This window comes from Dicentrarchus labrax, unplaced genomic scaffold (genome assembly GCF_905237075.1).
Source record: "Dicentrarchus labrax unplaced genomic scaffold, dlabrax2021, whole genome shotgun sequence".
Taxonomy (NCBI): Eukaryota; Metazoa; Chordata; class Actinopteri; family Moronidae; genus Dicentrarchus; species Dicentrarchus labrax.
The window spans coordinates 4591023-4613521 of NW_026136714.1; the positions used below are offsets into that span (position 1 = coordinate 4591023).

Consider the following 22499-nt stretch of genomic DNA (forward strand, 5'->3'; position numbering starts at 1 on the left):
ACTTCTTCCCAAAATGCCGATGTGTGCCAACACTTTGAGTAATCCAGATTTTACACATTATTCCTTCACACAGTGTTTAACATGTCTCAAAGTCAGATGTATATTATGTTCATTAACTTGACCATAATAAAAAAAAGTCATATGGGTAAATAAAAGAAGTTTCTTTTGCCAAAAAATATCTCAATGACATTTATTAACAAACAATCCTCGGTGGAATACAAGACACAGGAAAGAGTTTATATACATTCAAATGAAATGTCGTTCACACTTTTGTCATTTGATATCGTCATCAGAGGTAAGGCAAATGAAGCCATCACTTGGGGGTCCACTTTGGTGATTACTGTCCAACCTGAGATTTAAGAATTACTGCATTATATCAGAGATATACCAACATGCCAACAAAAATGAAAGAAAAAAAAGCTCAGAAGTATCACATACAGTGTCACAGCCTCTCCTATCATTCATAACATTGTCTGAGCACACTACAGCATAGATTCACATAAACAGACTGAAAAGGACCTTGAAAAGATGGACGCCCAACGTCAACAGTGAAATGACTCATGATACTGAGTATTAGATTAAACTGGTCTGCGTCTTAAATTGCATTTCTGCATTACAATACTGGTTTTAGTTCATGTAGAAATGAAATAGAATTGATTGATTTCACCATCCTCTGGCTCAGAAATTACATCTTTTTTGGTTTTATTTGAAAATAATTGATCAAAGAGTTGATCAGTTGTCTGAGCTACATTCAAAGATGAACACTATCTTAACCTAAACATCAACCAACCAACAAGCACCTAAATATGAAGTCTCCCACTTCATGCAGCTTGAATAACTCTGGCCTCAATAGACTGCACATTAAGGCAAATTTAACACTGACACACCATTAAGTATAAATACAGCCAAGTGAAATGTGAAGCAGAAAAGTTCCTTCACTGAGCAGCTGAAATGACTAAAAGACACACTTTCTGCCTGTCAGTCAACAGTGGAACGGATTATAACGCCATACAACGCCAGTGTTTAAATCAGACTGTAGTGGCGATCACTGAGGAATAAGTAACTTTGTGCATGTGTGCGTTATTGCAAAGTATTGCCCCCATTTCAACAATAAAAATCCAACATTATTTTTTTAGCTTTATATTTTCTACCTCTTTAACTGTACAGTACAATCAACAGAACAGAACTTGTTCTTTTTAATAATATAACCTGATAGTTAAAGTCCCTCAGCTTAACTGGTGCTGGTGCTGTCCATAGTTGCGAGCAGATGCGAGAGCTTGGCCCTCTGGGATGGAGTGATATTCTGGCTCATGTGGATGATGCAGTCCATAGCTACGTCAGGGTTGGCCTGCACCAGGCTGGAACACAAGAGGAAAATTGTAACATGAGCGTAACTGTTAAACAGTAAATTAAACACTGACACAGGTAATATTCCACATCTAAAATCCTTTATTTATAGATTTATTATATAGATGTATTAAATTATGGTTTTCTGGTATTGATGGAAGATTATGACAATATACATAAAGCCACATTAATATGTCACAACATTTTTACCTGCGGATTTGTTTCAAAGTGTTTTCTCTTTTGAGGTACTTGATGTTCTCTCGGATGGCCGATCGAGCGCCGTCTTCCTCGGACAAATGCTTCTCAAGCCACTCAACTACTGCTTGGTTATTATCCCAGAGGTAGGCCTGGAAAAGCAGACAGAAGCACATCTCTTTAAATCTCTGATCACTTCTGGCTAAATTTGACCCGTCAGGGGCCTGTACTATGAAGCAGGATTTGGGGTTAGCGAGGTAACTTCAGGATCAACCCTGGGTCTTACAACAGTGGTTCACGTCTTGTTGGGTACATCGCCATGGTAACCTAAGCTCAACAGCTAACCAGGTCAAGAGCTGTCTGAGATAAGAGATCAACTATAATAAGCTATAAAAGCACCGCCTACTGACCAACGATACTCTTGGAAAATAACAATATCATTCGTAGATAATCCTGTAGATTTATTCATTAAATTATTATTATGACCTAAGTTCTATTATTAAATCCATGAGATCCAGTGGAGAACAGATTGTGAGGGTCTCTTAGGAGGGAAAGAGAGACCAGCAAAGCCCTTTGGCTTTCCCTGACATTTTTTTATATGTGGGTTATACATTATGTTGGAGGCACTTATCTTATAATCCTACAATAGAGACTGATTGAAGCATTAAAGCCTTGTACTCGTATATGAAAGTAAGCCTACTTTCAGCTTTTAATATATTTTTTTTTTTACTTGCTCCCAAGTCCATTACACACCACCTGTTGCAGCCATTACAATAAATGGTTTAATCTTTCCTTACTACCTGCAAACACTGTCTCTTTTATTCGAACGCACTCATGACTGGATTGGGAAACCCTGGGTTGACTTACCGAGTTGACAATCAGTGTAGTATGAGAGCGAGATTGTGGTTATTAGGGTTAGTGAAGCCAGATAACAAAAAGATATACTGGATACGTTGAACCTCGTACGTACAGGCCTCTGGTGTACCACTTTGCAGACATATATTCACAAAGTTAACTTTACATTTACTGAATTAGTCATTACAGACCTTGACTGTTCCTTCCGTTTCGACAAACCAGCGTCGCAGCATGGACTGCATGTGTCCATCACTGAGGTCCTTGTTGGCCTGAAGAATCTCACACTTCACCACCTGCTCCAACAGGAGGCGACGCAGACGCCAGTAAAAGAAGGTCCGCACATTCTTCCAGTCCAAAATATCCTGTCAAGAGTGTCACAGTAAAATACATTTAGAAAGCATGAAACTCTAAAGACATAAGTTTACTTTCTGCCAGTTATTATAGTGTTTATGAAGCGCTCACTCACAGTGATGACACCCTTCTCCTGCATCCTGCCTGGGGTGTCATGGAGCTCTACAAACTGCACTGCCACCTGGTGGTAGATGGGCAACAGGAATTCCTCCCTTGCTTTGAGTTTTGACTCCAGCTCTTTGCACTGTTTGTCAGAGAGCTCTAGGGAAGCTGATGAAAACAGAAGCCAGTAAGGTTATGACCATCCCAGCCGCATTGCAATTAGCAGGAAAATAAATGCAAGTGGTTGTGTGAGTTGAGAAAGAAATAGCCTTTACCAAGCTGCTCAACCAGACTAGCATAAACTGAATCAAGTCTTCTCATGGTCTTCAGCAGGTCCTTCCTCCTGAATTTGATCTCCACTGTACCTTCAGCCTCCAGCACACCACCTCTGCACAAAAAAAGCACCACAGCAACAGGGAGATGACAAAAAGGCAGGATCTGGTTATTCTTACGCACACCTGTTGCTTAGGTTGGGAACTCCACAGAGTAACCATTAAAAAAACATTATTGCATCATGTACCTGCTCTCCCTGTCTGCATAGAGCTCCATACACAATGGATTGATGGTGGGGTCTATCACCACCCACGAGCCTCCTCTCAGCTCAGCGTGTGGTGGGATGTACACCAGCACCGGCTGATGGAAACCATGCAGGGCGTCCACTATATAGGCCCCAAACTTCAATATCTGGTCATACATATCTGGGAGTGAAAAGGACAGACACAGAATTTGCAATTAAATGAAGAAAACTGTTTCATGTAATGTAGTCTCTCTGCAAAGTTGAATTCAGCCTTTACCCTTCATTCCACCAGAGAAACCCCTCCAGTTGGCAAACACCATGAGAGGCAGACGTTCACGGTTGAAGTCACAAATTGCCTGAGCGGTTTTAAAGGCTGAATCTGGAAACCACACCTGGCCAGCCTGCTGCAGAACCTGACACCAACACACAGAAACATGGGCAGCGGTGAAATACTGTGACATGATCTGTTTAAATCATGAACATGATGGTGAGATTTACTCACTTTAGATTCTGAGTCCAGGTTTGCTGGATCTGCTGGGACTGTGAACTCAACTGTGCGTGTTTCAACAGCGATGACACCCAGAGGAATTCCACCTAACCTGTTTTCATTCAGAGTTATTGATGAATTTACATGCAAGGTTTAAAAACCCTCTACATGAATATAGAATATGTTGTACATTGAGTGTAAACAGATTTACCTTGCTCTGCCCACTACCACTGTCTGAGCCCAAGACTCCATGATCTCCATGAAAGAGCCGTGGTCGAAGAAACCGCTTTGCCAGCTACCTCTCACCGCTAATGACACAAATGTGGACAAAAAGGAAATTCATAAGGCTAATTGATTTGTTTAGTTTTTTGGAGCACATAGCAAAGAGGGACAGGACTTAGGAAGGTCAATTACTGAAATAAAACCCTTTCAGGGCTTAAATTAAGTCTTAAGACTCACTGGGGTGAGGTCTCCCAGCCAGCATCCATCGGGGGTCATACGGTGCTTTTGTAGGAGTATATTCTATCTCTCTGTCCACTGGATCTGTAGTTGATATAACAGGCACAGGGGAGTGTTTGTTCTGTGAGGAGAAGAAGAACTATAGTTAGTTTTATAGATCAGTTAGTTTTATAGGTCTAAAAACTACGTGAACTTTCACACATTCAGCTAAACCTTTGGCATATAGGAGAGCCACTTGAGGATGGTGAAGACGCCCTCAAAGTCATCTGGCACAGTGGTGTGTGTGACTCCATTATTGTGCATGATCTGGATCCCTCCCAGTTGGTTGTTGGAAGTATAGACCTCTCTGCCCAAAACCTGTATAGAAACAAGGACTCAGTGACCACAACATCACTCCAGCCTGCAACATTTCATACTGAAGTGTTAAAGCAACAATATGCAGCTGCAGTAAAGTTTGTCCCACTGCTGACAATATTCACAAGCAAACATTGACTAATATAATATAATATAATATAATAACAGATGTGTTTATTTAAATGACTTTAAAGGTCTGGTGTGTAACATTCAGGAGCATCTCTCTTCCTCTCTCTTCCCCCCCCCCCCCTAAACAAATAACCCCCCCCCCCCCCCCCCCCTCTCTCCCCCCTGTTCCTCTCCCCGCCCCCCCCCCCCCCCCCCCCCCCCCCCCCCTCCCCCCCCTCCCCCCCTCTCCCCCCCCCCCCCCCCCCCCCCCCCCCCCCCCCCCCCCCCCCCCCCCCCCCCCCCCCCCCCCCCCCCCCCCCCACCCACCCCCCCCCATCTATTGGCAGAACTGGAAAATAATATTCATAGATATGTTTTCATTAGTGTAATCACCTGAAAATAAAACAAATTGTGTTTTGTTACCTCAGAATCATCCGTTTTCATCTATACTGCCTTCTGTGGTGGCTGCCATGTTGAACCACCATGTTTCTACTGTAGGCCAGAAGGGATAAAATAAAACGGGTTCTAGACACCATAGATTCTCCTACACACCTGGAAGGCGAGTGGTTTTCAAATTGGTTGCAACCTGAAACTTTGTTGCTATACGCCACTAAATCCTACACACTGGTCCTTTAATGAATGCTGTGTAGTAATCAGTGAACAGTGACACTAAATAAATCAACAAACCTTGTTAAGAGCGCCTGCTCCGGTCAGGATGATGTGAGAGTTTTCCACCTGAATCACTCTCTGTCCCAAACGGACCAGATAGGCTCCGATTCCAATAGCGCGACAAGTCACCTGCAAGAGCATAAAAAGTGACTCAAAAAAACATCCCACAGGTTCACATCTCCTTACTCAAAGAAACCAGATCCACGTTCTCACCATACTAATTGTAATAATCTCCTCATAGGCCTGAGAGGATTCTCCAGCAATAGTGCCAGAACCGCGCAGGTTCTCCACTCCGAGACCATCGTCCTTCCCGATGATGTCCGTGATGATGTACCTGTAAAAGAAAAAAATATCCCACAGACACAAGTTAAGGGTCACAATAAATATTTAAATTAGCTGCATTTGCTACTTTACGAGAACAAACCATTGATTTACCTGGACTCTCCACCTTCCTCCACATGGTGACAGTGAACAGCGTTGGTGGAGCTGATCTGTGTGTAGTCCTGCGGTGTCAGGTAAAGGTACTTGAAACCCTACAGAGAAATGGAAAAAACACATAAAAACCACACATAAATATTGCTACAGTATTCCTTGTGCCAATTTTTTTGGCTAGTATCTAATATAAAACGCAAATATTAGGAGAAACATATTTCATCAGGTCACCTTGTAGGGGTCATTGGGGTCAATCCAGGCCACCTGGAACATGTGTTTGATCTCTTCAGCGAGGCCGATGCGCGCTCCACTGTTGGCTGCAATGTAAATGCGGGGAATGCCCTCAGCCCGAGCCAACTCAGACGCCTTGAGGAAGAGCTCATCCTCTTGAGGACCAAATGAACCGATCATGTGAGTGATGTCATTACAGATGACAATGATATCTCTGCCCTCTAGGTACTCTGGGGTCTTCATCTTCATCCTGAAGGCAACCATTCCCACCTGGTGAGGAAGGATTGTACTGGTTATCAGTATCATCTTACTGAGAAAGCATGAAGTGACACTAATACTCAAAAAAAGAGTCCTACATCATTGTCTCCAGGCAGGCGGTTCATCTGCACAAGTCGACCTTCAGGGTCCAGAACCAGCTCGGTGCACATCAGCACATCTTTAGGGTGTTTGTCCCCTGGACCCCACAGCTTAAACAGTGCCTGCGGGAAGATTTTTAGTATGAGTCAGACATCTTAGGAACCATAAACAAAGAAATAAACCTTACTGAGTGAGTTAGCAGTACCTGTCTGAACATCTCAGGGAAGTCATAGACGTATGTAGTCCCCAGAGTTTGAGCCTGGAAGCGCTTGGCCTGCAGCAGGTCTTTGGTCACATAGGGAGTGTTGATCAGCATGCCATGCAGAGGACCCTGCTTATCTCCATACGACTGGAACATGATCTGAAAAGGGAAACATAGTGAGGTGAATTTGTGATTTCATTTGACCATTAAACCATAGAACAACAGCACATGTGACATGTTTTGGTTCACATTTCATTTCACAAAATGCTTGATAGAGGCTACTTCAGTCGACCATCCTCACCTGTCCAGAACTTGGGTCTGTGACCTCCTTGTACAGGCTGATGTCCAAGTAATAGCCAGACTCATTGGTGAGAAACAAGCGGACAGGAATGGCGTTCCCAGTTGGTGTGAGACGGATGTTGATCTTCAGCTCGGCCTGCAGGACTCGCAGCTTCCAAAGACGGCTGCCGTAGCGCATCACCATTGAGCGAACAGATTCCTCTATCTGAGGGCCCCAAAAAGAAGTTAAAAAACCACTGAGAAATAGATCTGAATAGAAGGTCTGTATATATAATCAGTTCCATGAATGTGCACTACAGAAATAATCTGCTGGAAACTGACTTTAGAGGGATCCATAATGACAGTGGGGACGAAGTTGAGGAAAATGTGGTTGCAGTCTGTGCGGACGTCACTGAAGGCCACCTCCAACTCATCCATGGCCTCCAACAAAAGACGTTCTCCTTCATTTTTAAGATATTCAAAGGAGGCTTCCTGGTTGTGCATAAAGAGATTGAATTGCCAAGTTACTACCAACAAAACTTTACAAAATGTACTTTGAATGAGGCAATTAAAAGCCCTTCACCTTGGAAAAAAACATAACAAGTACTAATGATGTACTTAGTTGCTCTGGTTACCTTTGTAATGAGATCTGAGTGGCGGATAATAGCTCGTATGAAGAAGCGGTAGTCTGTGACTTCTGCCCCCTCCTGCACACGAGCAGCACCGAGGTAGAGGTGCATCTTGTGGTTGGCACAGGGAACGGCTGTCAGGTCAAAGTTCCTCATGCGGTTGAGCTCCAGCTGAAACGCTAAAGCTGGCTCCAGATTACGGTAAATACGATCCTCCTGGAACTGAGGAGAGGCACAGGTTTGATCATCATCTCCTCAGACAGCAACACCTCAACTCAGTAACTAACTGCAATCTGATTATCAACTCTACGATTACAGGACCTATTAAAAAACACTTACCCCATCTCGAGCTCTGAAAGTGAAGAACTTGGGAAATTCTCTCTGTTGATGAAATATCAGAATAATAATAATCAGATAACAAGCAAGTAAATGTGTGTACTTCTCAAAGTGGAACTGGCAGCTTTACTGAACAAAGTTGAGCTATGATGAGGAAGCATCAGTCTGTAGATGTAAAAAGCTCATTCTAAGGTAACAAAAACATAAAATTTCCTATTTTCAGGTGATTATACACTAATGAAAACAAAGTTATGCTTATTATATTAAGTTTCTGCCAATAGATCCAACTACAAATGATACAGTGGGCCTAAGAAAAATGATGTACTTGCTGAGACTGTTGTTGAATTACCTTCTGTGCAATCAAAAACGTGATTCTCCTGATTCCATACTCAAAGAGGACAGTTTTCTGTAAAAAAAAAAAAAAAAAACAAAATATCAATTCAATAATAAAAAAAAATTAACAATATCTCACATTTATTAGTATCAGTCACATGTTAAGAAAAATTAGCCATGTGTTAAGGAACTAGGTCAGGAAGCTAACCTTTGACTGGGCAAAGGCAGTGAAGGCTGTAACCAAGGCATCGTCATCTTCTGTGTCTGCTGTTTTTATGGACACGTTAATAATGTGGATTGGGTTCTCCCTCGTATTCTGTAGAGGATGGAAGAGAAATTGGTGGCTGCAGAGACACAGAAAACAGACATTTTATTGATAAGTCGGTGACCCTCACACACCCACAGCACTCACCTTGAAGTTCTCATCCTCATAGAGACTGGAGCAGGACTCTGAGAACGGAGCACTCTCCAAGAGCAGTTCTGCAAAGCTGGAGAGAACTTCATCAAAATTCCTGCAAAACAAAAAGAAACACATCAGCAGGAAACAACTTATTTTTACTTTGATCTTTGCCACAAACAAATATGGGAGAAAGGAAAGTCATCATCATTTTTAAAGTGACCTTTTGAAGTCGTCAAAACACTGGAAAGCCACCATGGCGCCCATGCGCTGGCAGGGGGGAGACAAGGCTCCCTCCAGGAAGAGGTCACTGCTCTGCCGCCTCATTTTGAACTGGCCTGATCCGTTGACTGGCACAGGAAGCCTGAAAATGAGACAGACACAGACAGTGACAGCACAGACAGGACCACTGAATTATCACAAAGAGAGGTTTGTTTTAGCAAAAAAAAACTGTGGAAAGCCAAAAATACAAATATTCATACGGAGAGCAATTAAAGCAAGTCTGGAAGTACTTACCTATTTAACAAAAAGGAACCAAGTATGACTATCCTCATGTCCAATTATAACTACATACAGTCGATAGGCACATGTCATGTTTTGAATTTGAAAGAGATTGGTGTTTTCAAGAGCAATTGATACTATATCTGATTGAGAGTTGCAAATCAAGAATCAAAGACTTGATGCTGGAGAATTCAGGCTCCCCATTTGGTGGCAGTCAACAAAGTCGCAGGCAGAAAGTTTTTAAGAGGAACATGAAATAATTAAAAATGTACCTCTCAAAAAGCTCAATATTGCTTTACAAGTTGGGAGAAGCAACAAAAAGAAAGAAAAAAAAGAGACATATGGAGAAGCTCAGCTAAAAAGTGAATTAAGATGGACTTGTTAGAGGAGTCCTTAAGCAAATGTTTCTGGTTTCACAGGACAGAAGGAAAAAAGCAACACAGTGCATTCGACATGCTTTGCTGTGAGACATACACACGATCAGGTGGTGGTTTGGCTGGTTGGGGGAGGAGCTTTACTCTACCTGTTCAGAGTACGGCTGCTCCCTCTGAAATAAGATGATTGACAGGTGAGTATCAGCAGTGGGTGATCAAAATGTAACTCTACCTGAAGGCATTATGATTAGATTAAAAGCACTTTATAGGAAGCTATGCACATTCACATTAATGTCCAGTGGGTAAAACCATTCGGCATCCAAAGTTAGCCATAAGCAGTTACAGCAAGTTTATAGGCTGCTCTCCACAAGCACCACCAGGTACAGTAATTATTCTATCAGTTCATCTCCTTTGATCTATCAGGCCAATGTCATGTTTTTTGGAGGTGATATTGATTCACCAGTTATTCAATAATTGGGACACAATCAGTTATTGATCTGTGGCTAAAGAATCTTTGTAGCATAGTTTAGAGAAGTAAACTCGTTACCTGTTCGGATGTGATGATGGCAGCATGAACTGGAAGTCTACAGCACACGTTCCATCCTGCAGCTGGTGATGCTGGATGCTATTTAGCTCATAGGCGATGTAAGCTCTGCGCACATACACCTGGGAGTCAACACAGAACACGTAATTATCACTAATTAAGTAATAAAAATGAGAGAAACTCTTTAGTGTCGAATCCAGTGACCGTACCTCCAAGGCAGCCATGCAGACAACTTGATTGGAGTGATAGAAGAAATTGGGCAACACATCAAAAATTGAGGTTTCAGAGAGAATGAGTTTCTGTGCCAAAGAAACAAAAATATTATTCATTTGATATTCCAGCTGCTGGAAACTGATGATTACAATGAAGTCTCTCCACACAAGGCTAACCTTCAAGTTTTCTGGACAAAACTGGTGGCCGTACATGTCGATGGCTGACAGGAAGATAGACTCCACCTGGTTGTGCCTCAGTTCGTAGGATGGCAAATGGGAGGCAATCAAGACCTGTGACACATTTACAAACATAATATCAAATCTATACAGATGGAATGGCCGCATTGTAAAAGCGGTTTGCATCATTTCTTGAAACATTTTAGACTGATGGTCTTAAAAAAATATCACTTAAGGTATCTCATCAGCCAGATTATCCTGACTGAAAGCAACATTAAAAACAGATAGAGTAGTGTTTAAGTGAGAGTTAGGCAGTCTTTTTTATGTTACCTGTCTGGCTCTCAAGGCCACCTTTGAGTTCTCCATCTTACTAAGCTGCGTGAGCTCGTTCAGAATGGCCATCAGCTCGTCTGCTAGCGTGGAATCTCTTCCACATAGTTGGTCCTACACAGAGTACACAGTGTCTTTCACTACATCTTGTGTGTTGGAGGATTGTTTTATTTATGTACACCAGTGTTGAGGTTGACACCTTACTATGAGCATTGTGACCAGGATGTTTTTCTTGGAGACCTGGGCATGAGAGAAGATGTACTCGAGCACAGGACTCATGTTGGGTTTGTGCTGCTCTCTCAGGTTGATAACACATTTGTCATAATGAGCTGTTTGTGGGGAGAAAGAGTTAAATGATGTCAGCTATTACAAACAAGTTCAGATTAAAGAAGATGCCTCAACTAGAGTTTTCATATAAAGTTAAGTGCATTAATATCACCTTGTTGAAATTGCATCTCTACTTGCAGATATCGCTTCAACAGATCGAGAACCACAGACTTCATATAACCACGAATTCCACTGCGGTACCTGGACCAGACATATTCAAACACGTCAATCAGTGCAACACCAATATTAGTCTATGTGTTATGTGTTACTGCTGTGCAAGAAGGAAAACAAACCTCTGTACCAGTTGAACAATACTCTGTGTGTTCATGAAGAACACCTCTCGGTCAGCCTTCCTCTGCAGGGTTGCCGCATGGCTGTCTAGAACATTTGCAATCTGGAGTAAAAGAAGGGAAACATCATAATATTACATTGACAACAGTGATTATTTGTATTTAAAGAACTCTGTCGTTTCACTCTACAACTCTCACCCTTTGGCTCGGGAACTGGCAGAGGACAGAGGTGATGTTGCTCGCGTACTGGGCCATGACCTTACGGATATCTTTCTCCACACCAGGAGGGATGCGACCGGCCACACTTGTCATGATCTCCTGGAGTTCCAACAGCGGCAGTGAGGGGTCCCTTAAAGTCTTCATCAGGGTAGCCACCCACTGTTTCAGCTGCAGACATGAACATGCACATAGAATTAATACAACTGATGACATAATTTAATAATCTGTAGTAGCAGAAAGCCTGCTATGTACCTTACTGCTGAAGTAGGGCTCTTCAAGGCAGTAGCCATCCATCACTTTACCCAAGTTTTCCAGCACACTGTGAAACACCTGATGTAGCTTTTCCCCAACAGTGGGCAGTGGTTGCTGCGGTGGCAGTATGGCTGTGTTGAGCTCGACCTATGACAGGTGAAAGAGGACAGATTCCATTATCTGCAATTACTAACAACAAAACTGTCCAAATGTGGCAGACTGAATATATTATTTGTTTACCAAACAAAGCTTAAACAACCATAGCCTTAGAGTCAGCTTGCATTTTGTCAGTCAAATCTCTGCACTTTTGTATTTTAGCTGCATTATTATACACAGAGCCACAGTATGATAGGCTGTAAACTTTACAAACAGTCTCAAAATGGCCACAAACCACAAAACTAATTGTGATGGAAGCAGAGAAGAGTGATAGTTAACAGAGGGCAGTGTGACACAGGACAGCGAGGCAGCGCCTGCTCCGACACTCTCTACTCCGGTGATGATCTCAGCGCCATGGTGCGCTGAGATTTTATAACTGAACTATGAGCAGAACGCACACTTGTACTTTCTCTGACTGTTTTGAAATCAGATGTTTTCACATCACAGAAAGGGAAGAAAGGCATTGAAATGTGAGGAAGGTTAAAACATGAGACTTATGTAGCGACATTTCGACTGCAGGATCTGCTGATATGGGAGTTTGGTGTGGAAACAGAAAAAAAGGAACTAACAATCGAATCTTCATATTGAACAGCCATACACAATTCAACTGCCAAAAGTCTGATATGGGACTAAACAACAAACAAACTTGTGCCAAAATGTATATATTTCTTTCTTAGCAAAGATCAGAACATCATCATGACATAGGGCGGTGTACATTATAAGACACCTTTTAGAGAACAGTTACTATAAGTTATGATTTTACATTCACTTACCCGATGTATACTGCTGGGGTCATCCAGTTCTATGTGTGCCACCACACAGCCAGGCTCCAGAACTGCTCCAGGTCTCTTGACAAAGTGGATACAACCAGACTGCAGCACAGTCAACGTCATCACCATCTTCATCACCTAAAACCGCAGCACAGTCAATAAAAACACCAAAATACACTCCAGAAATCAACTGAACCGAAAATCTGTCACATTCACCTCAATCTCTGCATAGGTCTCTCCTGCCAAAATGTGACCTCCATCCTCAACAATGTACTGCAGCAGTTTTCCAGCAGAGGGCGACCTGAGCATCGTGGGATCCTTCTCTTTATCAAACACACAAGTCTTGTTGCCAACAGTTATGCGGTAGCTGCACGGATAAAGTAATTCAGAAAGATGAGTAAAACAAACAAGCAGATGAATCCAGATGTGCAGATTCTCTCTCAGATTCAAAACTCTTGCCTGTCCACTTCCTCCTTCATGTAGGTGGTGTGGCTGCTGCCGTCGTAGGACAGCAGGAGGCCACCATCACTCAGCCTGTGGACATCTATCTCAATGTTGGAGCTGTTCATCGTGATGACGTAAGTTGTTGGGGATTGGCGAGCCACCTGCAGGTAGCAGTAGTGATAATTTATGGATTAAAAAGGAAAGAGGTGGAGTCCAACTAGATATGTGCAAAGGGATTAAAGCAGATACCTTGAGGCAATACTTGACTCCTTCATATATTAGGTCCAAGCTGACAGAGTTGAGGAGGCTGGCTGCAGGCAGTACTTGGCCTCTATAGATGCAGGTGATAATGGGTTTATAAATCAATGATATAATCACACAGTAAGCAATGCAGTGAGACATTAATAAGAAGGGACTGCGTCTACTGACCTTTCCAGTGAATGTAGGAAGTCAGACATGCTCTTTTGAAAGCTCGCATCAGCAACATGCAAAGCCCCACAAACAATACCCAGCATGGTATCTGGTCTCTCCGCCTGCAGGAAGAGCATGTGGCTTCATGAAACAAAGAAACTACACAAGTTTGGTAAAAAAATAACCAGCGGTGAAATGATTTATAGCAATGGTTCAAAGGGTCCCTTTTAAATTGTAAAATCCTTCTATGATATATTATATTGAATGCATAGTAATAACAGTAAAGAAAAACTGATACAATATACAAATAAAGATATAATAAATAACACTTCCCCATTAAAATGTCTAAAAACGATTGACCTATGTTGTATATATGGTTAAGTTGTGTTCTTCATTAAGGTCTTCAGTCTCCTACCTGCACTTTTTCTGCAATGAGATGATCCAGCCAGCCAGTGTCGATGTCATTGTTCCTGAAGCTTTCTGTCTCTAGTATCTTAATGAGGTATTCGACTGTGGTCCTGAAGTCGCCTCTGATCGACAGCTCCTTCATAGCCACCACCATGTTCCTGAAGCAAATATGACATCTTATAAACACATTTTCTATGAATATGAGTAATTAGACTAGTTGCAAAAGCATATTGCATAATTGTCTTCTAAGATTTTATTATATAATTGGCAGGTAATGGGCAGTTACAACTTTAGGGCAGATATTGCGTTACTGGCTGTAGCCTCAGAGACTTACAGAGACCTGCAAGCTTTAAATGCTAATGATGAGATATCATTAGAGTAAAAAAAAAAAAAAAAAAAGAGGCTTACGAAATGGCTTCCTCACGGTTCTCGCCCCAGGAGAAACAGTGTCCAAACTGGGAGTCAGCAAATTCATGCAGGCCACCAGTTGCCCCCACACTGAAATAACCCCAGACGTTTTTACTGCTGCGGAAGTTCAGCTCCTGCACAGTGCCCGAACTGGGCTTGAACCCCTGTGAGTGAGGACGACAAGTCAGTGCTGTAAAATAAAAGCGCGTAACAAAAACGGCGTGTTTTGAGTGCTGATGAAATCGAGCTTTACCTCATCAGGGTTCTCACTGGTGATCCGAACAGCTATGACGTGCCCTCTTGGACTTGGCATGCAGTCTGGAGTCTCAAAGTTGATCATGGTGTCACCCCACGGAGTTTCTCCATAAAGCAAGCGGATGTCTTTAATTCTGTTAAGGGGGATTCCCATTGCAATCTATCAGAGATGAAACACAGAGTTAAAATGGAAGGGTAGGAACTCTGGCTGTGGTTAGCTGTGGTATAATTATTCTCCATTGTTCTCAGTGTCAGAGGTTTACCTGAAGCTGGGCAGCTGGCAGGTTTACATCTCCAATCATCTCCGTACAGGGATGTTCCACCTGCAGGCGAGGATTCAGCTCCAGGAAATGAAAACTTCCGTCTTCAGAGAAGAGATACTCCACAGTACCTGCACTCACGTAGCCCACCATCTTGGCCAGTCGCACAGCATACTGAGCCAGAAAGAGGAGACAAAATGCCAAGTCTCAACCAGAGTTAATTAGGGTGGAGAATAAATACATCCAGTGATGTAAACTGACCCGTTCCATTTGCTCGAATGTTGAGAGAGCAGCTATGGTGGCAGGAGCCTCCTCTATGATCTTCTGGTGCCTTCTCTGGATGGAACAGTCTCGTCCAAACAGAGAGATGGCATTTCCGTACTCATCAGCCAGTATCTGAACCTCAAGGTGTCTCGCATGTTGGGCCAGCTGCATGATGAAGATAGGCGAGCCAGGTACCTCTGTCTGAACCTGCACGCCAAAAAAACCCCAAAACATGTTAGCTGTAAGAATGACATTAAATTCAACCACATAAAGTGGGGTCTAAATCATAAACCATTAAGCTGTAAAATAACTCAAACCTGTCTAAAGAAACCTGGAAAATCCTCAGAACTTTCTACTTTCCGGATGCCCTTTCCTCCTCCACCCTCAGAGGCCTTGATAACAACCGGATAACCAATTCTCTCAGCCCCCTGCAAAGAAACACATTAAATATAATTTGGCAAAAGATACTTGCTTGAAGGAAATCATTTTGGGGAAAAAAGAAACAAATGTGTAGATATTATTATGACTTACTGCCAGCCCATCATCTACATCCTGAACACAGCCCTTTGTGTAGACCTCTGGAGGAACACTGATTACATTGCCCAGTCTCTGGTCCTCCTCTGCCCAGTCAACTCTCAGACCTGGGGCACCATGACACACAAGGATAGAACATGAAAACACTGTATCTACATCCCTTGTCTAGAGCACGGGATGTGTTACTATACATTATGTGAACTGAGACAGTGTGGGAGGTAAAGCATCACCTGATCCGCTCCATGGTAGTGTGGGAATGTCAGCACTCTGAGCCACAATGGAAGAAGCCACCTTATCCCCTAGAGCCCACATGGCCTTACTGGACGGACCTGAAAGGAAGTACAGTTAACAATGAGATCCGACACAGGTAAAATAAAACCAAATTAATATTAATAATGGTTTCATTCTGGATTTTACCTAAAAATGATATCCCTGCTTTGTTTAACAGCTCAGGCAGTTTGGGGTTTTCTGAGGCATGACCCCATCCAGCCCACACAGCCTGTTAATAGCGATACACACAGACATTTAATCAGTCATCACAGTGCTTTTATTAACAGGTAAGAAGACCATTGTTTATGTCAGGGGTTCCCAAACTTTTCCATGCCAAGCCCCGCCAAATAGCCTTTTGCAAGATGTCTTTAAAACCCACTGACAATACATTTTCTGAATACATTTCCTTACTGATGCAATAATAATTATAATAATTTGTAATTCAAATCTTTAATAATTCCATTAGAGTCAATATTTCAGTTTTACATTATAAGCATAGTTTGTTAGTTTCACAACATTAAACAGCGTTGTGTGTGTGTGTGTGTGTGTGTGTGTGTGTGTGTGTGTGTGTGTGTGTGTGTGTGTGTGTGTGTCTGGGAGTGAGATCTGCTCATCACGTCTTTTCCCTTTCAAAAATATGTAAATGTTTGCCAACCACTGGTTTAGATAAATGGTGAGGAGTACCTGCACTGGGATCCTTTTTGCAATGTCCACTATCAGCTCCACGTTGGCGTAGTTGTTATTGTTGGGCCCACCGGGGACAGGCACATAATGGTCTGCCATTTTAATGTATTCTATAAGGGAGAAGAGCAGCAACGGTTTATTCAGTGCAGACTTTCAGGGAATCACTTCCTGTGGCACTTTGGTCAAAACAGCTGTTAGGACACAGTTTCTAGTCTTTTACTCTCATCCTCACTCAGATAACAGTGGGCAATAACTGCTGGGTAATAAAAAAAAAAAATGATAAGTATCAATTTCACAATGACCTGCGTTAGCTTTCAAGTCTTCGGGGGTTACCATGACCACGAAACGGATGGTCCTTTCATTGCGAAACATTTCGTAGGACCAGCGACGGATTGAACGCATACATTTGACTGCAGCTATCCCGTTGTTAGCTATCAGCACCTGTAACAGAAACAGAAACAGGCCTTAAGAAAGACAAGAAACTTGGAAAATGCTGCAATGTCATTAAGCAATTAGAAACAAATTCAAAAGAACAGGATGGACTTTCATTCTTACTTTCTCAATAACACGGTTGCCACCAAACCGGGTGACAAACTCAGCAGGAGAGGCCACAGTGAAGTCCCTCTGGAGGTCCATCTTTCTGTGTTCACGTCCTTTTTTCACCAGGTGAAGACCAGACATGCTAGGCCTGCAGTGGAAAGCTCATGGTTAGCTGTTTCTTTCCAAATAACACAGAAAAACACAATTACCTGGTTGTATTCTGTTCTGTTTATTAGCTGCAGTTGATAATAAATAATCTAGGTCACAGCAGGCTCCATAATGTCAGACCCAAGCAGGTAAAAAAAAAAGGGACACTACAGTGCTCCTCTACAGTCATGGTGGTAAACTGCTGCATACAGTAACAGTGAGTGTCAGGTAATGTGAACAAACTACAGACCAACAGTACTGAAAATCAAACACCCAAGTCAAAGTTTAGTCTCTCTCCTCAATAGGCAAACAGACTTTGGACCAGTGCATTTATTTCTGACCTCATCTTTAAAATTACACTTAACCACCGCTTCTCACAGAAGTGTGCAATCTCAATAAACTACAGAAGTCCGGCCTCCGCTATTCCAGCGTGGAAATCTTGTGGTTTGAAATCCTTTATAATCCAGCATTACACCACCAGTGTTACAACACACAGAAAACAATACACTTGGAACACCATTTACACTAAGACAGGAAAGGCAAAGTGACTGTTCCATGTATTGCAAGACACAATGTGAATAAATACTGCAATAACAGATCATTTTACATACCATGAATATCATCTGGCTCATTCCTCGTTCAACTCCCAACAACCCACTTCACAGGCTTTCTGTCTCATGTTGAGATATCTCTGAGAACCACCTGTGTTGCATCAGTGAGCTGTATTGTGAAGTTGGAGTGCAATTCTGTCTGAGCTAATATGAACTTTAAACCTAACTCCTGTATTGTACAGTTCACTCAGGAAATACAGACTGCACATGCAGCTCGTTTTTGATAACCTTTTCCTGTGTCATGCTCTCTTGGTCCACATTCTGATCTTTGTCCAAGACGTGAAGCATGACAGCGCAGTTTCCTGAACAAACAACATACTTTACTGAACAAACAATAAGTATATATTCACAAACAAGACTTAAGGATTAAGAGCGGTACAACATGTGCTTAAACATGTTAACTTATCACTGCACTGCTATATATGGACAAAGCTATTCAGGTCGGTTGTACACTTCCCTCCTCTAGAGGGTACACATTGCCGCAGTGTTTTATTAATTTCCTCAAACTTATGTGTGCCAAGACAAGCTCTGTTTGGTTACATAACAGCAGTATGACCACACGAGCAATGCTTCCTTTTCACAAACGTGTCTGCAGAAGTTGCAACAGTATCTATTCTTCTTTCGTACAAAGTAAATACGCACGCTTTCATTATTTCTGCAGCAGCATGTGATAAGAGTCCACATAATAAACACTGCAGCGAAAGTATCGAATTACAAAGAACGGTATTCAACTTTAAGCAGCACTTACCTTTGGAGATATGGAAACAAGCCGTTTCCCTCCATTGTACAGCCTACTTTACTTAGCAGTGAAACTAGATTTTAACATCTAAGACCAAAACAAAGAGAACTTCACAAAATGTTCCTCTCAGGCACTCCCTCCCTTCTGCCCTCCCACATCTGCAGCAAAATAATCTACAGACCCCTGTGACAGATCAGTCTGTTCCTTCCAAATATACACAGAGCCAAGGCCAACGGCGGGACATAAGTGTTCATTCTGCTTCACTAACAAAAGAAAGCAAGTAGTATCCAGGCAAACTCTGTAGCCAAAGTTTCTGGACATGAAAGGGCTGAAACCTTCATGCAAATACAAAGAAATAGATCTATTTTCTATTAAATGTGTATTTTCTTCTGCTGCAAAACTATTTCACTGAACTGCAGTTTGTTTCTAAAGATAAGGGTTTAAGAGAGGAAAATCTCTTACCTTTCTCTCCTTCATGATGCATCCCACAAGTCCCACCAGCACACATACAGCTTAATGCATTTGGATCAAGTCAGTCCAACTAAACATGTCATGCTAAACATGTAGGTGGGTGCAACAAACACACCCTCTGACCCACAATCATATCATATACCATCGCTCGGTATAAAAATAACACTCTACTATGCAGGCTGTAAAAAGTTAAAAATATAAATTAATGAAAGGTTTTAAAAGGTGTTTTTGTTTGCTGTGTCGTGACCTACAGTCACACCACAGTTCTCAAAGTCATTCGGTTCAGGCTCTTGTTCCAATAATAGAGCCGTTTGGCATGCGAGTATAACGCCGGTCAACTCAATGCAGTCAGGTGATAACACACGGCTTGTAATGAAGCAGGAGGCACATCGCCAACGTGGCCACACAAAACAACTCAGTTTATATTCAGACTAATACTTGGCACACGTCAGATGCTTCCATGCTCATGCCACATGCTGGGAGAGTGCACAGGAGCTGCACCTTCCAGATAAGACTTTTCATCTATGTGTGGTCACATGATTGAGTGATGAACACATCCCTGACCCTAGACAGCCGACCTTAAAAAATCAGTTCAATAAAAACAAGGTCTTACTTGATGCTTGAGGAGCTGGACTGAGGCTCTGCACAGGACGCCTGCTGTGGGGAAGATCTGCTGGTGGAGGTTGGTGGCTGAGATGCGCCGCTTGGAGGTTTGTTGACCAACGGTTCCTCATCTGAAGAGTTATCCTCCGATGCTCCGAGAATGAACTTGAGGCGTTCCCTCGCCTCGGGGCCTGAGCTGAGCATTGGCACCTTGGTTCTGGAAGGTCTCTGGGTGGTCGGTGGCAATAATGGCTTTTCCGAATTTACCTCAGAGGACGCCTGCAGAGCTTCAGTGTCTACTGTTTTGACTTCTAGACCCACAGAGGCACTGCTGGCCTGAGGACTGTTATCCCCACTGTGTGTTGAGGTAGTGGGAACTGTTGACAGGGAATGCTCGCCTGGATGAGGAGGCTGTGTGGCGGGCATGTCCTCCTCAGCTGCAGGCGGACCACAGCCGGACGGAGATTCCTCTCCTTTCACGGGCATCACTACTGTCTTGGTATTAATCCTCCACAGTAGCAACAATATCCATAGGATTAATCCCAAAACTGCAAATGGAAGCATTCACAGACATCCTCCTGAGACTGCAACAAGAACAAAGTGGACATTATAATTCATACAAGAGATGATAACATATACACATCATAAGTGGGGCAAAATGGATCTCTTTCACCCCACATAATAGCAGTTTCTGAACCATTAAAAGTGATTGATTGATACATTATACTATATTATTTTATATCATATTACATACTTTGTCCACCATGAAGAACTGAGTTTATTTTTTACCTATAAAATGCCTCACCAAGTACACTGTCTTTGTCAAAATTCCTTAATAACCAATATTAATGGATCCTTATTTTTTAAATTAAGTGTAAATATGCAAATATGTAAATCATTAGATTTAGTAAGAATATAATTAAGAGACTTTGTCCTTGGTCAAGAGGATATATAGAGAACTTTATGCTATGTATAATTACTGTCTGTGTACTATTCTAGTTTCTTTTGAGCTGACAAGAGGTCAGAAACCTCCTCAGGACAGGGGCATGCTGGGTAATTTGAGATAAGATCTGTGGGTTAGGGTCAACTTCAAAAGACGGAGAGAAAAACAGGTAGAAAAGGTTATTTTCTCATCGGCTCTACCCTAAAAGAAACAAACTTATACCGATACTAAACTATTAATTTAATGAACTGATATCATGTTATGAGCAATCATTTAAATGTACAGCCACATGGACGCTCTTGTTGACTTCGACTCCTATAAATCAGTAGATCGAGATATGTATGCAGGTCACTGTGTCAGCAGGGCCTGGCAGGCTACGTTTCCCAGCCAGTGTCCAGTGAACAGACTGTCTGTGACAGCTGACATGGGAGCCAAGTGTGGCTGCTTCATATGGGCTAAAGGTCAACACCGAGGGGATGAAGGGCGAGGAGGAGGAGGAGGAGGCACAAACATCCACATAAACAGCATTCATGAAGGCACCAAAAACAAGGACATAAATATTAAAGATATATTATAGTAAATGTGAAACACATATGGTTTCCTCGTGTGCTTCAAAGTCTGTATTTCACATTAAAATGAAGGATATGTTAATGTGGCGTTTAAGTGAAAGAGGCATTTAGTACAGAGACAAGGAGGCGTTTGTCCTCTGGAGCCACTTTGACTTTGACAAAAACAGAGAAAAAGCTGAAATAAAGCACAACATTAAAGAAAATTTCTTTATATATAAGAAAATGTCATTTCAGGTCATACTTTTATTTTAAAAAGAAGCACTTTCTGTACTGCTACTTCCAGCACTGAGACTTTAAATCAAAAGTTATTCTACAACATAATAAAAAGATGATGAAAAAAAAAAAAAAAAAAAAGTGTTGACTTTAGCTCCATACTGACCTCAACCGACACAAAATGTCACAGACTAAAAAACAGGTCTTATCGGCTGCAAACTGAGCTGAACACACGCAAATAAAACTACTGTTTTCCTCACAAGAAACACCATCAGCTGGAGTAACAGAGACATTAAAGCACAGCAGCAGCGTCCCAACAAGCCACCATGTTTCCACTCAACAGGGGAAAATAAACCTAAAGTCCAATTTGTGTGTGTGTCAGCCGAGGGTTTAACTAGTTACTGTGAATTAAAAAAAAAACCTGTAAAAGCATCACACTCACCACTACAGTTAACGGGCTCAGTCGCTGCTGCTGCTGTTGTTGTTGTTGTTGTTGTTGTTGTTGTTGTTGCAGGCTAACAAGCTAGCTGACAACCAAACCACTTATTATTTTTCATAACTTCACACAACTCCGTTATTTTGAATTAAAACTACCTTTTGCTTCAGCGTCTGTCTCCTTTTTTTTTTTTTTTTTTTGTACACATATCTCGACCTTAAACTCCGACAAACGTGAAGCTCGGCGCCGTTAAAGCTTTCATTTTAATCATTTTCACAACAGCAGCTGCAAATGTCAAAGCCACCTACCACCAGTCTCTCTCTCTCTCTCTCAGCCCCCCACCACCGCTCAGCACCTCCTCTTCGCCGCGATAGTAAACACGTGAAAGGGGGAGGAGGGAGGGAGGGAGGAAGAGGAGGAGTGAGTTTTCAAGCTCCACCCAGGACGTAGGAAACCCCCCGAAGATCTTGTATGTAGAAGATGTTTCAGTCTGTGGT

The 22499-nt window shown here is 42.3% G+C and overlaps 1 protein-coding gene across 6 annotated transcripts; it reads right to left on the bottom strand.

Moving 5' to 3' along the window:
• Positions 1 to 176: 176 nt before the first annotated feature.
• acacb (acetyl-CoA carboxylase beta) lies at positions 177 to 22373 on the bottom strand. 6 transcript variants are annotated; one of them, XM_051422121.1, is made up of 54 exons: positions 22311 to 22373; positions 19852 to 20425; positions 17286 to 17418; positions 17033 to 17171; positions 16731 to 16840; positions 16194 to 16275; positions 16007 to 16105; positions 15774 to 15883; positions 15560 to 15670; positions 15240 to 15449; positions 14982 to 15152; positions 14717 to 14878; positions 14464 to 14627; positions 14063 to 14213; positions 13666 to 13769; positions 13486 to 13567; positions 13252 to 13397; positions 13009 to 13159; positions 12796 to 12930; positions 11867 to 12013; positions 11594 to 11782; positions 11399 to 11499; positions 11218 to 11306; positions 10983 to 11107; positions 10779 to 10892; positions 10449 to 10562; positions 10269 to 10358; positions 10063 to 10181; positions 9665 to 9688; positions 8864 to 9004; positions 8656 to 8755; positions 8452 to 8559; positions 8260 to 8316; positions 7914 to 7955; positions 7581 to 7796; positions 7288 to 7437; positions 6968 to 7171; positions 6670 to 6825; positions 6464 to 6586; positions 6108 to 6377; positions 5880 to 5977; positions 5658 to 5778; positions 5463 to 5573; positions 4527 to 4670; positions 4314 to 4434; positions 4066 to 4162; positions 3870 to 3966; positions 3645 to 3780; positions 3371 to 3548; positions 3126 to 3238; positions 2864 to 3018; positions 2589 to 2759; positions 1558 to 1694; positions 177 to 1358 (listed from the first exon to the last, which is right to left on the bottom strand). In XM_051422121.1, exons 2-54 carry the CDS (start codon positions 20403 to 20405, stop codon positions 1232 to 1234), a joined length of 7299 nt encoding a protein of 2432 aa, XP_051278081.1. In that variant the 5' UTR covers positions 20406 to 20425; positions 22311 to 22373; the 3' UTR covers positions 177 to 1231. The 6 variants fall into 6 exon arrangements, with proteins under 6 accessions (XP_051278081.1, XP_051278080.1, XP_051278082.1 ...); XM_051422120.1 differs by having other exon boundaries at positions 22009 to 22329; XM_051422122.1 differs by lacking the exon at positions 9665 to 9688 and having other exon boundaries at positions 22009 to 22329.
• Positions 22374 to 22499: the final 126 nt, after the last annotated feature.

Excerpts from the sequence above, each read along its gene's own strand:
- acacb (XM_051422121.1), bottom strand. The coding sequence starts at position 20,405 with ATGCTTCCATTTGCAGTTTTGGGATTAATCCTATGGATATTGTTGCTA. Across the intron at positions 16,276-16,730 it reads CAAAAAGGATCCCAGTGCAG|GCTGTGTGGGCTGGATGGGG; the intron begins GTACTCCTCACC and ends CGCTATTAACAG. Across the intron at positions 10,182-10,268 it reads TCTGCATGGCTGCCTTGGAG|GTGTATGTGCGCAGAGCTTA; the intron begins GTACGGTCACTG and ends GTTGACTCCCAG.